The following is a 16,596-nucleotide window of genomic DNA, read 5'->3' as shown; positions in this document are numbered from 1 at the left end:
AGTTGATTTCTGCCAAAATTTTATATCTATAAAAAATATTGTTTATTACTATAGAAATTTTTGTCAAAATTTTATATCTATAGAAAATATTGTTTATTTCTAAAGAAATTTTTGTCAAAATTTTATTTATATGTCATTTTCGTCAAAATTTTATTTCTATAGAAAATTTTGTAAAAATGTTATTTATATAGAAAATGTTGAAAAATACCGATTTGACGAAAATGGACCAAAATCAACCAAATTCCATTTGGTCCGACCATCGGACCAGATTTAATAATTAATAATTTTTTGGACCAATTTTGGTCCGATCGGACCAAAATGGCAACCCTGCTCTAAAGATTCACAGGAAAAAGAGACCTATTTGTTATTAAAGATTTCTTATATGTAATGTTATGCGACCACATATTTAATGTAAGAAACATCAAGGAAACATATTCAACTTTATAAATACATGCATTTCAATGCAATTTTGAATGAGTATTTTATAATATTTAGATTACTTCGAATTAGAGAGAATTTTTTCTCTAATTCGAATTGAAGAACACCTTTACAATCGGAATGTTCTCTAAATGAGCTAACTCGAAATGAAGAACATGGACGATTTTCTTCTTTTTTATGCCTTAGAGTAATATTCATATTTTACAGAAGACACAAGATAAATTCTTATTATATTGCCTACATTGGTAGTGTAGTCGAATTTTCTATTGTTTTTCAAAGCAAGAAGTGCGTAGAGAAAAAGCAGTCTCCCAATTATCAGATGAAAAAAAAAACCTTCCCACTGCTACATCAGCAGGAATTTTTCTGCTATTTTGTTTTTATTTTAGATTTACCCTTTAGGTAATTTTAGATTTACCATTTTACCCTTTAGGTAGGCTTTGCCATTTTCAGCAAACAAACCAAGGTATATTTAGGAAGGTAGTTTCAAGCTATCAGATGATTACAATTTTTCATTTGAGCAGAACTTTGATTGTCGGTATCTGCGTAATGGCATAGGCGTAGCTAAAGAGGTTTTATGGGGTTTTCATCTCCTCCTACCAAATACCATTCAGTATTTCTTCAAATCATGATTATATATCATTGAATTAAATATTATGGTTTCTTCCCATCTATAAGAATTTATTTTTTCTCTTTTTGAGGTATCTTCACAATGAGCACACATCGTAGCTCTTACCCCCTACGAAAATGTTGCTAGAGCTACGCCAATGTTTAATAGACAATTGTGACAAATAAAAATAAAAATTCAAAATAAAATTATTTTATACCAAAAATTTTGAATTTTCAATTTGCTTTAAATTTATGACAGAAAAGTATCGAAATAAATTATCCTCATAATTGATGGTAAGAATTACTTCAATTATTCTTGTAGACCGTATCATATTTCGAAGCATACATCGATCATTTCCAGATTTTCTCTATTTTAAAATTCCAACTTGTTGAACATATTGTTCAACAAGTGAGAAATTTAATTCAATTTGACTGACAATCAAAGTTTCAATATGGCGACTGACATATTGAAACTACTAAAACTACCTTACTAAATCTGCCTTCAAACAAACATTGAATTATTGTCACAATTTTTCGTTGCTATATTGACATACAAATTTTAAACGCTTTTTCCGCTGTCCTATGTCGGAAAGATAATATATAAAAACATTTTACGAAAAACTGAAAACATTGTACATACAAATATGAATAAAACAAATGAGCATTTTCAAAATTTGTTTTCTTTTTCCAATCATTATTATTTGTAATATTTCCTGATTTTAAAATATAAAAGCTAAATTTTCTTTAAATATATATGTATATGCGTATGAACAATAATAATAATAATAATAAGTATTATTTAATTAGATATAGTAACAAAATATTTTAGCGCAAGTTGGAAAAACTCAATTAGAAAAAGAGAGATGTGTTGTTGTTGTTACAAAAAAAAAAGTCATTACGTTTTGTAAGGTTTTATTTGCTTGCTTAATTGTCACACAATTAAAATTCGATACCAATTCAAAATGTTAGAATTTCTTGTAAAAAAAATGTACACATGTATAAAAAATGTTTTACTTTTTGATTCTATAATTGGTTTAAAGCAATTGCAAGGAATCGAAATTTGAGGAAGTGATTATGGGAGGGGGGACTTGGGTATGGCTGGGCTAGACGAAAATTTAAAGCAAAAGAGTTCTGCTTAAATGTTAATCCATTCAACTAAACAAAAAGAAATAATTAACTGTGACTACTGTAGGCCTTTGCAAATTGCTTAATGGTAATTTAGTGACTATTAGTTTGTTTGTTGTTCTGGTTTAGAGAAATTGTTTGCTATTTTTTTCTGTTTTTTTTTTCTTTACAATGAGTGAATGTGTTTTCAAGTGTATGGTTGCTGTTGGTGTTATCATCAGGTGTATTCATTCACCTTCTCGTGTATTTTTGCTTACATAGCAAAATAAAACAAAATGGCAAAACCAAAAATATAATACGCAGGTGACCTAAAAACTCTAGGCAAAAACAAACATGTACAATACGATTTTCTATGTTCGATTCTTAAGAACTGAGAGCAGTTCAAGAAAAAAATGGTTGTTTTTTGTTTTGTTTTATAATAATATTAATGATGATAATATGGGTTTCATCTTGTTCAGTTCGTTCGTTTTTTTTACTTGTTTTATTGTAAAATTGAGAATGGGTTCTCCATTTTTCAGTTTCTGTGTTGAAGTGTCCTTTTTGTTTTCTTATTTTTTTTGTTTGGTTTTGTAAATAATTTCTTCACTCGTTTACCAATTGGTTGTTGTTCTTTTGTATATACTTTAATTTAAGGTAACAAAAAAGATACAAATAAAAATATTGATAATCATATATATATTTCTGATTTTTGTTTTTCTTTCTTTTTTTAAATATTTAATAATAGTAATAATATAATATATATTTTATATACGACACGAGTTTTCTTTTATATTTTTTTTATTATTTATGTTCTCTGGTGATTTATTAAAGATCCTTGTTTTTTCCTTCGTTTTGTTGTTGATTTTCTCAATAAAGTTCAAGTTCTGTTTTATAGATAGTTGGTTTTTATAATGGTATTTAATGTTTGTTTCTTTTTTTTTTCTCTGGTAGTTCTTCTCTTACTGTATTCAATTTTTTCCTATGTTGACGGTTAGGCTTAAAAAGCCTGTTAAAATTAGATGTTAATATGTTTTGTTTTTATTTATTATTATTATTAATATTTTGTTTTTTTTTTCATTTGTTTTTTTAAAAAAGGCGGGGCTTGAAGCACTCAAGAAAAAATAAAAAAAATTAAGCTTGGCTCAATTTACTCGATCACCTTCAATACTTTGCCAATAGCAATAGTTTTATCTGAAAACAAAAAGGAAAGAATTTTTTTTATATTAATATCATTGGAAACTCATATAAGAGTAAATGAAGAGAATATTAGAGAATATTAACCCTGTAAGTGAAAACAAATTCTATAAATTACCTCGGAATGAAGGCTACATAAAAAAAACTGAATAAAAGTAATGCTGTTTGTTTCTTGAGTTTTAATTGTGTTTAGTAGAGTCTAGAGATCACAGTTGCCACTAGTATCCCATACGCTACGAAAAAAATTTTTACCACAAATGTACCAAATTATTTTTTTTTTTCATATTTTTGTGGTTACCCGTGTAAAAATTGGGGGATCTGATTTGATATGGTTAGATCTGAGCCAAGATATGGTCAGATCTGAGCAGATCCGAAAAATGGTTATATCTGGTCAGATCTAAATACTATGAAATTGGATCTGATCAGATCTCAAAAATGAGACACATCTAATCAGATCTAATTTGATATAATTGTATATTATTTGATACAATTGTATCTTTCGAGATCTTTCAACACATAAAAGCCCATAATTTGTATATAAAATGAGATCAATTGTTTTATTTAATAATACAGACAAAAAGTATGTGCATAATAAATATGTTTAATTTAAATTGATCCATCAAAGCTATTTAAGAGTATTGACAGTTGAGTTAGAGTGTTGTCCAAGGGTTTTTTCGTTTGTTTCTTCTGCTTTGGACTTAGAAACGCGACTAAAGTATTACAGCGTTAAGGCAATCTGCAATGAAATTAAGTAAAAAAACAATTATTAAACAAATATAGGAATAAACAAATATGGGAATATATTTAACTATGTAAGCAAGTATTAGTATTGTTTTGGATCATTCTTCTTTAAGTTGCAATAAAAATTGCCATATAATTTTATGTTGCTTTTAATACTCACATTTAAAGTGTATTCGGGATTAGGTTAGGTATAGGCTCATACATACTATTCAGACCATGATGACATCACAGTGATCAACATCTCACTTATCACTGACTGCTGCTCGATTCAATAATTAGCTCAATAACATGGGACCTCCTTGCTATAATCGAATCCTATCGGCATTTCACGTTGCGCTGAAACAACTTAGAGAATTTTTGAAGCAGAAATGTCACCAACATTACTGCGAGGAGATAATCCACCGCCGAAATAATTTTTGGTGTTGGTCGGAACTGGGATTGAACCCGTGACCTTTTGAATGCAAGGCGGGCATGTTAACCAGTACACCACTGAGGTTTCCTTTTTTTCCAAATCTAGAAAATAGTAAAACAATATGAAAATGACTACTAAGGAAATAACAAATACAATCTACTTACCTTAATCTCCGCAATAAAGGAAACGATATAACCTTTATCAAAGGAACACATTTAAAACAATTATATTAAATTTCTTAATTTTCTCAGCTAGTCTGGCGTTAAATTTGTTTAGAAGTGATGCCCCTGACGGCGTTGACATTTGACATAATGGCATTGAGGTTTAGACGTGTATTTCAAAAATCTTTTTAACTTGTTCATGATTTTTTTTTATATTTTGGACCGTATTTAACCCCATATATAGTCAGATATGATGTTATATCTACCATATCTTATTAGATATAGTGCTATATATGGTCCTATCCAAGCATATATTATTAGATATGCCAGATATAATTAGATATTATACTATATATGATGAGATCTGCAATTATATCTAACCAGATCTAGCACCATATATAGCATATCTGTGCATATCTAATTATGTCTGAACCAATATCTGAACAGATCCAATTAGACCCAATTTGATATTATTAGATAGGATTGGATCCTCCAATTTTTACACGGGATATTTTAAAAATTTTTATAATTTTTTTTTGTCAAAATTTTATTTGTGTCAAATTTTTATTTCCATCGAAAATTTTGTCAAAATTTTATTATTATTGAAAATTTTGTCAACATCTTATTTTTAGGAAAGTTTGTCACAATTTTATTTTTTCAGGAAAGTTTGTCAAAATTTTATTTCTATAGAAAATTTTGTCAAAATTTTATTGTTATAGAAAATGTTCCCAAAAATTGATTGTTATAGAAAATTTTGTCAAAATTGTATTATAGAAAATTTTTTCAAAATTTTATTGTGTTAGAAAATTTTGTCAAAATTTTATTGTGTTAGAAAATTTTGTCAAAATTTTATTGTTATAGAAAATTTCGTCAAAAATTTTATGTTGTAGAAAATTTTGTCAAAATTTTATTTCTATAGAAAATGTTTTTAAAATTTTATTTCTATAGAAAATTTTGTCAAAATTTGATTTTTATAGACGATTATGTCAAAATTTTATTTTCATAGAAAATTTTGTCAAAATTTTATTTCTATAGAAAATTTTGTCAAAATTTTATTTCTATAGAAAATTTTGTCAAAATTTTATTTCTATAGAAAATTTTGTCAAAATTTTATTGTTATAGAAAATTTTGTCAAAATTTTATTGTTATAGAAAATTTTGTCAAAATTTTATTGTTATAGAAAATTTTGTCAATATTTTGTTGTTATAGAAAATTTTGTCAAAATTTTATTGTTATAGAAAATTTTGTCCAAATTTTATTGTTATAGAAAATATTGTCAAAATTTTATTTTTATAGAAAATTTTGTAAAAATTTTATTTCTATAGAAAATTTTGTCAAAATTTAATTGTTATAGAAAATTTTGTCAAAATTTTAATTCTATGGAAAATTTTGTCCAAATTTTATTGTTATAAAAATTTTGTCAAAATTTTATTTCTATAGAAAATTTTGTCCAAATTTTATTTCTATAGAAAATCTTGTCAAAATTTTATTGTTATAGAAAATTTTGTCAAAATTTTATTGTTATAGAAAATCTTGTCAAAATTTTATTGTTATAGAAAATTTTGTCAAAATTTTATTGTTATAGAAAATTTTGTCAAAATTTTATTGTTATAGAAAATTTTGTCAAAATTTTATTGTTATAGAAAATTTTGTCAAAATTTTATTGTTATAGAAAATTTTGTCAAAATTTTATTGTTATAGATAATTTTGTCAAAATTTTATTGTTATAGATAATTTTGTCAAAATTTTCTATAACAATAAATTTTTGACACAATTTTCTATAACAATAAAATTTTGACAAATTTTATATAGAAATGAAATTTGGACAAAATTTTCTATAACAATAAAATTTTGACAAGATTTTCTATAGAAATAAAATTTGGACAAAATTTTCTATAGAAATAAAATTTTGACAAAATTTTTATAACAATAAAATTTGGACAAAATTTTCCATAGAATTAAAATTTTGACAAAATTTTCTATAACAATTAAATTTTGACAAAATTTTCTATAGAAATAAAATTTTTACAAAATTTTCTATAAAAATAAAATTTTGACAATATTTTCTATAACAATAAAATTTGGACAAAATTTTCTATAACAATAAAATTTTGACAAAATTTTCTATAACAACAAAATATTGACAAAATTTTCTATAACAATAAAATTTTTGTCAAAATTTTAATTCTATGGAAAATTTTGTCCAAATTTTATTGTTATAAAAATTTTGTCAAAATTTTATTTCTATAGAAAATTTTGTCCAAATTTTATTTCTATAGAAAATCTTGTCAAAATTTTATTGTTATAGAAAATTTTGTCAAAATTTTATTGTTATAGAAAATCTTGTCAAAATTTTATTGTTATAGAAAATTTTGTCAAAATTTTATTGTTGTAGAAAATTTTGTCAAAATTCTATTGTCATAAAAAATTTTGTCAAAATTTTATTGTTATAGAAAATTTTGTCAAAATTTTATTGTTATAGAAAATTTTGTCAAAATTTTATTGTTATAGATAATTTTGTCAAAATTTTATTGTTATAGATAATTTTGTCAAAATTTTCTATAACAATAAATTTTTGACACAATTTTCTATAACAATAAAATTTTGACAAATTTTATATAGAAATGAAATTTGGACAAAATTTTCTATAGAAATACAATTTTGATAATAATAAAATTTTATTTGTCAAAATTATATATCTATATATAGAAAATGTTGTCAAAATTTTATTTCTATAGAAAATTTTGTCCAAATTTTATTTCTATAGAAATTTTTGTCCAAATTTTATTTCTATAGAAAATTTTATTGTTATAGATAATTTTGCCAAAAATTTATTGTTATAGAAAAATTTGCGAAGATTTTATTATAGAAAATTTTGTCAAAATTTTATTTCTATAGAAAATTTTGTCCAAATTTTATTTCTATAGAAAATTTTGTCCAAATATTATTTCTATAGAAAATTTTGTCAAAATTTTATTGTTATAGACAATTTTGCCAAAAATTTATTGTTATAGATAATTTTGCCAAAAATTTATTGATATAGAAAATTTTTTGAAGATTTTATTATAGAAAATTTTGTCAAAATTTTATTGTTATAGAAAATTTTAATGTTATTGAAAATTTTGTCAAAATTTTATTGTTATAGAAAATTTTGTCAAAATTTTATTGTTATAGAAAATTTTTTCGAAATTTTATTTCTAAGGAAAATTTTGTCAAAAAAAAATTTTTCTATAGAAAATTTTGTCAAAAATTTATTTCTATAGAAAATTTTGTCAAAAGTTTATTTTTATAGAAAATTTTGTCCAAAATGTTATTTTTGTATAAAATTTTGGCAAAATTTATTTTTTTTAGAAATTTTTGGCAAAATTTTATTTTTATAGAAAAGTTTGTCAAAAATTATACCTTTATAGAAAATTTGGTCAAGATTTTATTTTTATAGTTGGAAAGGAATGTTCTGCAAAATGTGCCAAAACATCAAGAATTCTACCAATCTACCAAACATTAAAAAATCTACCATTTTTGGTAGAATTCTACCAATTTTGGCAACCGTGCTAATGATACAAAAACGACTAAAGCAATTCCACCTCTTTCCATACTGAGAAAAAAAAAAAACAAATAAACGACTGTTTATTTCATTCAAATTCGCGATGTCAACTTGATCTTCTAAAGAAAAAAATCGTCAGATAATATCGAAAATGTTAAACTTTTAGCACATTGTAATATTTGGCGTCTCATTTCAACATTTCACTTTAACTGCATTTATTTAATTGAATTTATTATGATTCTAAACTAAAACAATAAAAAAATGTTTGGCCAAATTTCTTAATCCCCCGAAAATGTCAAAAAATAGATTTTGGCTAATATGCCAAACTACCAGAGATTTTTATTTAAGAGGTCTATTTTGTGCTATTTTACTTTCATTCATTTTTCTCGGGAGTTGAGCAAACAAATGTATGAAAGTAAAATAGCATAAAATAGACCTCATGTATGCAAGTCTAGAGATCAGAATGCGGGATACACTGATTTTTAATTCGACATATTCGTGATAGTAAATTTTAATTAATTTAAAATAATAATTAATATTAAATAATCTTCCAACTCTGCTCTGGCTGAGACTTTATGGTTTTGATGGTGGCAAGGAAATGATTGCAAGATATACTGATTTTTCGTGGTAATAGTTATTTTATAATCTTCCAACTCTACTTTTATCATCTAATTATCTTTTGGTCGTTTTGAAATAATCAAATTTCAATATGCTAAAAAAAAGATCAATTCGGAAATGACTTACAAATCTATATCCCCCACGTTTCGATATTCGGAATCACTAATAGCAAGAATTTAATTTTCTGATAAAGAAAGGAAGGACTTAAATTCATTTTGTATTTGAACTTCATATCAAAGAGAACTATTTTGCCAAAATTTAAATTTGTATATTTTAGGGTTAAGAAAATATCGCCAAATGAAAATTTTGCGATTTGTGGTTCCGAATATCGGAACATACCCCTATATCTCTTTTTATTGTCCGATTATAGTGTTTATAAAGCACAAAAAATCTATCATAGTACGATAAAAAAAGAATATAAAATAATGTTTACTTACTTTCGTCTCTCAGAGTAAATCTTCCCATTTGTGGGAATAGTTTAAATTGTTCTAAACAAATCATACCGGAACACTCAATTCTCATAATAGCCACCTGATCTTGTTTAACGAATCTTGGACGTGATTTTGATTTATCGCCGGTCTTTTTGTCAACCAAGCATATGAGGGCCTATAAAATTTTAAAAATTTCATCAAAAAAATTCATAATAGACAACAACAAAAATTCAAAACTTACTTTAACAGTAACTTCTTCAGCTGCACAATGTATGTGCATAACCGCCGAATAACCAGCACAGATAATTGATTTGTGCTCTAAAATTACAACTTGGGCATCAAAGATTTTACCGGTTTTAATAGGATTAGAGGCATCGCATAAAACGAAACCAGGTGATACATCTTCCTCCTCAATACCCTATATTCACAAAAAAATAATTTTGTTAAAAAATATCGCTTTAATTTTTTATGGAACCTACCTTCAGCTTAATTTTAACATTTTCGCCAGGACCCACAGATGTGACTTCATCGTCATCGGACCATAGTTGATCAACAGCAACTTGTGTCTACAATTTTATTAAAAATAATCAAATATTTTTCTATCTTAATTGATATGGGAATAGAACGTTCATACCCTATTAGGCATCACCAATAAATTTTGTCCTTTTCGCGCAGTTCCCGATTCCACTTTGCCCATTACCACCGTTCCCATATCCTTGTATTTGTCTACAATTGGCATAATGAATGGTCCATCAGCTTTTCGATTCAGTGAAGGCAATAAATCGATAAAAGGTATGAACGCTGGTCCATTGTACCAAGGACAAATGGAATCGGGAATAGGATCACGCAAACCAGCCCCGCTTAAGCCAGAGCATGGCATAAAGGTCAAATCCTTGGCTGGATTAAAACCGAGTTTTTTGAGGTAAGGAAGGATCTTATCTTTACATTCGTTGTAACGCGCCTCGTCCCAATTCACCGTAGGATCGTCCATTTTATTAACCAGTACCACCAAATGCTTTACACCAGCTGTTTTGGCTAACATAGCATGTTCACGTGTTTGCCCACCACGATCGAAGCCAGTTTCGAATTCACCCTTTCGCGCTGAGATTACCAAAACGGCTAAATCGGCTTGCGCAGCGCCACCAATCATATTTGGTACAAAACTTTTGTGACCAGGAGCATCCAATATTGTAAAATGTTTACGTTCTGTTTCGAAATAGGCACGGCCCACCTCAACAGTTTTACCCTTGTCACGTTCCTCTTGGTTTGTGTCCAAGGCCCATGAAAGATACCAACTTTCTCGGGATTTTTCTCTAGCTTCACGTTCGTATTTTTCTAGAGTACGTTTATCTACCATGCCAGTCAAGGACATGATTTGACCACCAATAGTTGATTTACCAGCATCTGCAAATACAAATAAGAGGATTTTTTAAAAATGTGCCCTACAAAGTAAACACTCTAACAGAAGACCAATACTTACCAACGTGGCCAATGAAAACGACATTTACATGCTCTTTTTTGCTTCGTGACTCTTCCACTTTGGGTATTTTTTTCTTTGATACCTTTGGTGTGGCATCACCTTCCACATCTTCAACATCCTCTATATCATCATCATCGGGAGTTATGACGGGTTCATCTTCAACATCCCAACTGTCGGCAGGATCACTTTCTAGAAATTCAAAATGAATGTTATTAATGTGGTAGCTAATATTGGGTAGTTTAAAAATGTTTTCCGTATTCTGTCAATAGATGACGTTGGATTTTAATTTTCGCTCTAATCGACTTGTCGTTGAAAAATTCGATGAAATTATTGAAAATATTAGCAAGGACCGTCACATAAGGAAAAAACTAAGCAATGATAAACAATTTTGATCCGTTTACAAATGACTTGCAACAAAAAGATATATGATGAAAAATTAATGGCGCAAGCGTCGCGAAGCTCAACAAATAGACGCATCGGTTATGTTGAGTGTTTTGTGGGATTTTAAAATATTAATTTACTGTGAGCTGCTACAGCCTGATGAAGAGACAAAAGGCTTCTTTCATTTTCAATGAAGGTAAAGCTAGACCACACACATTTCGGCCAAACCGAGAGTGCTTGGCTGGAAAATTTTGCAGGCATTTCATGTTCAAATTGTAAGGAGAAGTTGCAATCAATGAATGGACCAATTCTTGAATATGGCTCGCCTGTCCAAAACTCATGTTGTTAGCAACTATTTTATTCTATTTATTTTTATAATTTATAATGATTGTAAATATAATAATAAAATAAATATGGCTTTGCCTTGTACGATACACACTATCGAGGATATATTGATGTAACTGAATCGAATCCAAACAACAATTACAACCGACCGATGGGTCCTATCCATCGCTATCGCAACATAATGGAAACGTGGCCTCCACTGACAGCAAGCCAGTGCTATAAAGAAATAGGCCGTTGTAGAAAATCAGTAATTACCGATACAAAACCTAACCTGCAAGTTGCAATAAGATCAAGATCGATTTGGAAACACAAAACAAGAAGACTGGCGATCGGCATCCAGACGCTCGACAAATGAAAATGAGACTTCAGTCACAATTTATTTATGAGCGAAAATGTACTAAATACCCAAGTAACAAAACTGGGTGGTAACTCAATGAAGATGAGTCACATTCATATTGGTCGATCATCCAATTTTATTCTATATTTATGGAATATATTTTTCATATTAATGATGAACACTGATGAGGGGCAATATATTTAGGCCCGATTCCTCGCGAAATGATATGAATTTCGCACTTGGGCCGCCAAAATGCTTCATTTGCAATCTCTTGTATACCATGGAATATAGAGGTTTTCTTTCTTTAATTTTATTTTAGATGTTAAAAAAAGAATTGCATATAAACCATTATTTTCAACTTGATTTATTATACTGAACAGGTTTTGAAAAATCTCAAACTTCGAACAAATAAATCGAAAACTTCCAAATTTACAGAAATACCCACCAAATACCCAAATCAAAAATATCGTCCCCATCCACGAAAAAATACCCCCAGTTTTGGGACAATTAAGAGCTGAATGGGTAAGATGCTTTCCATCAATATTATGCCGTCACACGTGCTATTCTCACCACCAGATCCAACTATAAAGGGTGATACGGTCACAATTTGGTCAATATAAACTTGACGTATTTCTTTCAATTTTGCATTTAAAAAACCTGAACACCCCTCATTTTGAAGGTGTGTGTGTGTGTGTAGAATGTTGCTCCTATTTTGATTTTGGAATTCACTCTTCAGTTGTCAAAATGCCGTCCAAGCAAGAAGAGCAGCGTATCAAAATTTTGCTCGCGCATCGCGAAAATCCGAGCTACTCGCACGCAAAGCTGGCAAAATTGCTAAAAGTTGCCAAATCAACCATTACAAATGTAATTAAAGTGTTTGGGGAACGTTTGTCCAGGAAGCCAGGAAGTCTGGATCGGGAGGAAATCGAAAACCGGAAGCCGCTGAGACGACAAAGAGAGTTGCCGGTAGTTTCAAGCGAAACCCTAACCTCTCTCTCTCCGAGATGCCGCAAATAAGCCGGGTGTATCGTCTACAACCGTGCATCGAGCCAAAAAACGAGCCGGACTATCGACTTACAAGAAGGTAGTGACTCCAAATCGCGATGATAAACAAAATACGACGGCCAAAGCGCGATCCCGGAAGCTGTACACGACGATGCTGACGAAGTTTGACTGCGTGGTAATGGACGACGAAATCTACGTCAAAGCCGACTACAAGCAGCTTCCGGGACAGGAGTTTTATACGCAAAAGGAAGGGGAAAGGTAGCAGATATTTTCAAGCACATAAAACTGTCAAAGTTCGCAAAGAAATATCTGGTTTGGCAAGCCATCTGTACCTGTGGCTTGAAAAGCAGCATTTTCATAGCTTCCGGGACTGCCAACCAAGAAATTTACGTGAAAAGAGTATTTGAATAAACGTCTGCTGCCTTTCCTGAAGAAACACGGTTGTTCCGTACTGTTTTGGCCGGATTTGGCATCTTGCCATTACGGTAAAAAGGCCATGGAGTGGTACGCCGCCAACAACGTGCAGGTGGTTACCAAGGACAAGAACCCTCCCAACACGCCAGAGCTCCGCCCAATTGAGAAATACAGGGCTATTCTCAAGCGGAACCTAAAGAAGACCAACAAAACTTCTAAGGACGAGCAGCAGTTCAAGGCAAACTGGCTTTCTGCGGCGAAGAAGGTGGACAAGGTGGCTGTACAAAATCTGATGGCAGGTGTCAAGCGTGAGGCCCGACAATTCGGATTTGGAAAAGCGAAAGCCTAACTGAATATTTTTCCTGAATTTTATACTTATTGAACTTGAAAAAGAAATTTAATTTGATTTTTTTAAATAAACGATTCCACCGATTTACACGCGCTTTTCCTTGACCAAATTTTTGATCGTATCACCCTTTAAACCATTACTTTCAACTTCTCAACTTGCTATACTGAACAGGTTTTGAACAATCCCAACAAATCCCATCAAAAGATTATTATATCATATTGTGTGTGAAACTTCGAACAAATAAATCGAAAACTTCCAAATTTACAGAAATACCCAAATCAAAAATATCGTCCCCATCCACAAAAAAATACCCCCAGTTTTAGGACAATTAAGAGCTGAAAGAGCTATTCGTTCGAATGGGTAAGATATTTTCCACCAATATTACGCCGTCACACGTGCTATTCCCACCACCAGATCCAACTATAGGTCCGAGCAAATCTTGCCCAAGAATTTTGACTCCCAGTTTTGGGACCATCAAGAGCTGAAAACTTCCACAGTCCCATCTATTCGTCTGAATGGGTAAGATGCTTTCCATCAATATTAGGCCGTCGAACGTGCTATTCCCACCACCAGATCCAACTATAAGTCCAAGCAAATTTTAATCAAGACAAAAATTAAAAAAAAAATACAAATGTTTATATCCGACATTAGTCCGACCTCCTCATTTGGCTGGTCGAAGTAGTTTTCCAAGAAGTTCAGGAGTTTCACCCAACCATTTGCATGACTCTGATATTTTTCAAAAAATCAATAAGTATTGTTAAATCGATATTGGGAATAAAATCCAAAGTTTATCTCGTCTCAGTTAAAAATATAGCAGGATTTGCTCCCATTAATTAGAAAGAAGTGACATTCCAATGGACAAGATAGTCCAATAGCTACTGTAACAACCTTACCTAACCTAGTGTTAAAATTAGATATCGATTTTATTTGTAATTCAGGAATTATAATATTATTCACGACACGATGATACGGTCTTAATAGGCTAAAAATAGAGTGGGACTATCCCCACTAAAATTTGCGAATTACGGATTCTCTGTGTAGAGTGTGTTGGACATTAACGACCAATGAACTTGCAATAACTTGATATCGATGGCTAAGCATTTTTTTCTATACCACCACATTGGATTTTTGTTGTTGTATTAATTCCTACAAGTATACTTGTAGTTTCTCAACGTGTCTATGCGGCTAATGAACGGCAAATGTATTGCTATTGAGAAATTACCAATGAATATCACTTTGGTGTCTTCTTACCAACGAATCCAGTACAAATAATCCCATACTCCTATGGGTAAACAAAAAGAAAGACATATTGGTAAAAACAGTCAGAGGCAACAACAACAGCAACTGCCCAACTAGTTAACGTGTCAACATTTTTTGCAGTAGCTATCAAATGAAAGTGGAGGGGTTAGTTCAATAACTTCAGCGGAGATAATAAAATCAATAATATTCAAACGAAACATAAAATATTCGTTTGCTAATTTTCTAAAAAATATATTTTTGAACAAAAAAAAATAAATCCTATTGATAGAAGTGAAACTTCCAAAATTTTTGTAGTTGGCTTTACAAACACTAAAGATTGAGGTTATATTGAACAAATAGAAAATAATGAATAAAAAACTAAACAATATTTAATATTATTCCCATTAGGCTCTGCGAACATAACACAAATCGTAATGATCGCAAGGACAAAAACAAAAATAGAAAATTATGTCCTCCAACATCTGTGATAGTCATTGAATATGACGTCACTTTTCTCATATGCATTTTTGCAACTTATCCTTTTTTTGTATGACCCACAACCCACTTTATGCTATCCATATAAACAAAACCTGCCGTCCTTCTCTTAGGGAAAATAGTCATAATTACCATTGTTAGCTGCAATTTTATCGGCTGTATTGATATTTTCCACAGGAGCTGCAGTCTTGACAGGTGACGTTTGCATCGGTGACTCCGCTGGCGGCACATCACCAGCTTGGTTGAGAGCATTCATGGAGCCCGAAGCAGATGCATCCGAATTAGGTGTGGTGGCAGGAGTGCCGCTGACTGAGGCAGGCACGCTGGTTGTGTCCATGGGGGCAATTATGGGGGCGGCAACCGGACTGTCATTATTTATGGAACTGACCACTGCCGCACTGAAACTACCAAAACTTGGTACAAATTCTGCAGCATTGACATTTAGTGTGGAGAATTTTGTGGACATATCTGAATTTTCCTGAGCCATTTTTGTTTGTTTTACAATTTTTTCTGCTGTTGACTTTTATGTGATCTTCTTCTTCTTTGAGGCGGTACACTCCGGTTTACTTCTACGCGCACTCACACACACACACGTAGCAGCAGAAGCAACAACAAACGTACGCTCACTCACTCTCTCGCCAGCACTCCGGTGATTCGTTTTCAGAAAAGAAATCCAATCCAAAAAGATAACCTTCAATGTATTTTTTTTTTCTATGCAATTTTTCGTGTGTGTTGCTGCTCAATTTCTAACAGACGGGACACAAATTTCTTTTTGCAAAAATTATCCACTCACTATGCCAAACACTTGAAATCAAATCTTCCTCTGTCACTTCCTTTATTGCATTTGCACTTTGTGTGGATTTTATACGCTTTCTTTTCTTCGTCTCGTTCACAAAATCACGTTTTTCACACTCCGACGACGACAAAGGAATTTACGAGTTATATTGCTATGTTTTTCTCCAGTGACAATTTTTTATCAATCAAAGGATGTGAATAATTTGATTTTATGAGTGAATATTGTGTTAAGTAAAGGAATATTGTTCGTCCCTGATACTTGGAATTGTTATAAAAAAAATTATTGAACACAATTCAAAATTAATTATAGCCACGCAACCACACTATTAGTGTTGGGAAAGTGACGAGTATTTGATTGCAAGTACTCGTTACTGACTAATTTTTTTGAGTACTCGTTACTATTAAATGAGTACTCAATATCTCCAATACAATCCCAATAAACCCAAACCTTTGAAAAATGCTAAAATTCCCAAAATTTTAGGGAATATTTATGTTCTCACGTTCTCA

At 30.2% G+C, this 16,596-nt stretch overlaps 1 protein-coding gene and 1 long non-coding RNA gene across 3 annotated transcripts; both read right to left on the bottom strand.

Moving 5' to 3' along the window:
- Positions 1-1,717: 1,717 nt before the first annotated feature.
- eRF3 (eukaryotic translation release factor 3) lies at positions 1,718-16,428 on the bottom strand. The gene is made up of 7 exons (XM_075296933.1): positions 15,427-16,428; positions 10,730-10,918; positions 9,884-10,653; positions 9,729-9,815; positions 9,491-9,667; positions 9,256-9,424; positions 1,718-3,339 (listed from the first exon to the last, which is right to left on the bottom strand). Exons 1-7 carry the CDS (start codon positions 15,779-15,781, stop codon positions 3,296-3,298), a joined length of 1,791 nt encoding a protein of 596 aa, XP_075153048.1. The 5' UTR covers positions 15,782-16,428; the 3' UTR covers positions 1,718-3,295.
- On the bottom strand, positions 3,873-5,139 carry LOC142224392 (uncharacterized). Of its 2 annotated transcripts, XR_012719143.1 has the most exons (3): positions 4,660-5,139; positions 4,244-4,596; positions 3,873-4,078 (listed from the first exon to the last, which is right to left on the bottom strand). It is a non-coding gene; the product is annotated as an uncharacterized LOC142224392 (long non-coding RNA). The 2 variants fall into 2 exon arrangements; XR_012719142.1 differs by having other exon boundaries at positions 4,244-5,139.
- Positions 16,429-16,596: the final 168 nt, after the last annotated feature.

Source organism: Haematobia irritans, chromosome 2, assembly GCF_050003625.1.
Source record: "Haematobia irritans isolate KBUSLIRL chromosome 2, ASM5000362v1, whole genome shotgun sequence".
Lineage (NCBI taxonomy): Eukaryota > Metazoa > Arthropoda > Insecta > Diptera > Muscidae > Haematobia > Haematobia irritans.
The sequence above is the reverse complement of the archived record's forward strand: the minus strand, read 5'-3'. Positions and strand labels throughout refer to the sequence as shown.

Excerpts from the sequence above, each read along its gene's own strand:
- eRF3 (XM_075296933.1), bottom strand. The coding sequence starts at position 15,781 with ATGGCTCAGGAAAATTCAGATATGTCCACAAAATTCTCCACACTAAAT. Across the intron at positions 9,668-9,728 it reads ATGTTAAAATTAAGCTGAAG|GGTATTGAGGAGGAAGATGT; the intron begins GTAGGTTCCATA and ends TTGTGAATATAG. Across the intron at positions 3,340-9,255 it reads ATTTACTCTGAGAGACGAAA|ATAAAACTATTGCTATTGGC; the intron begins GTAAGTAAACAT and ends TTTTGTTTTCAG.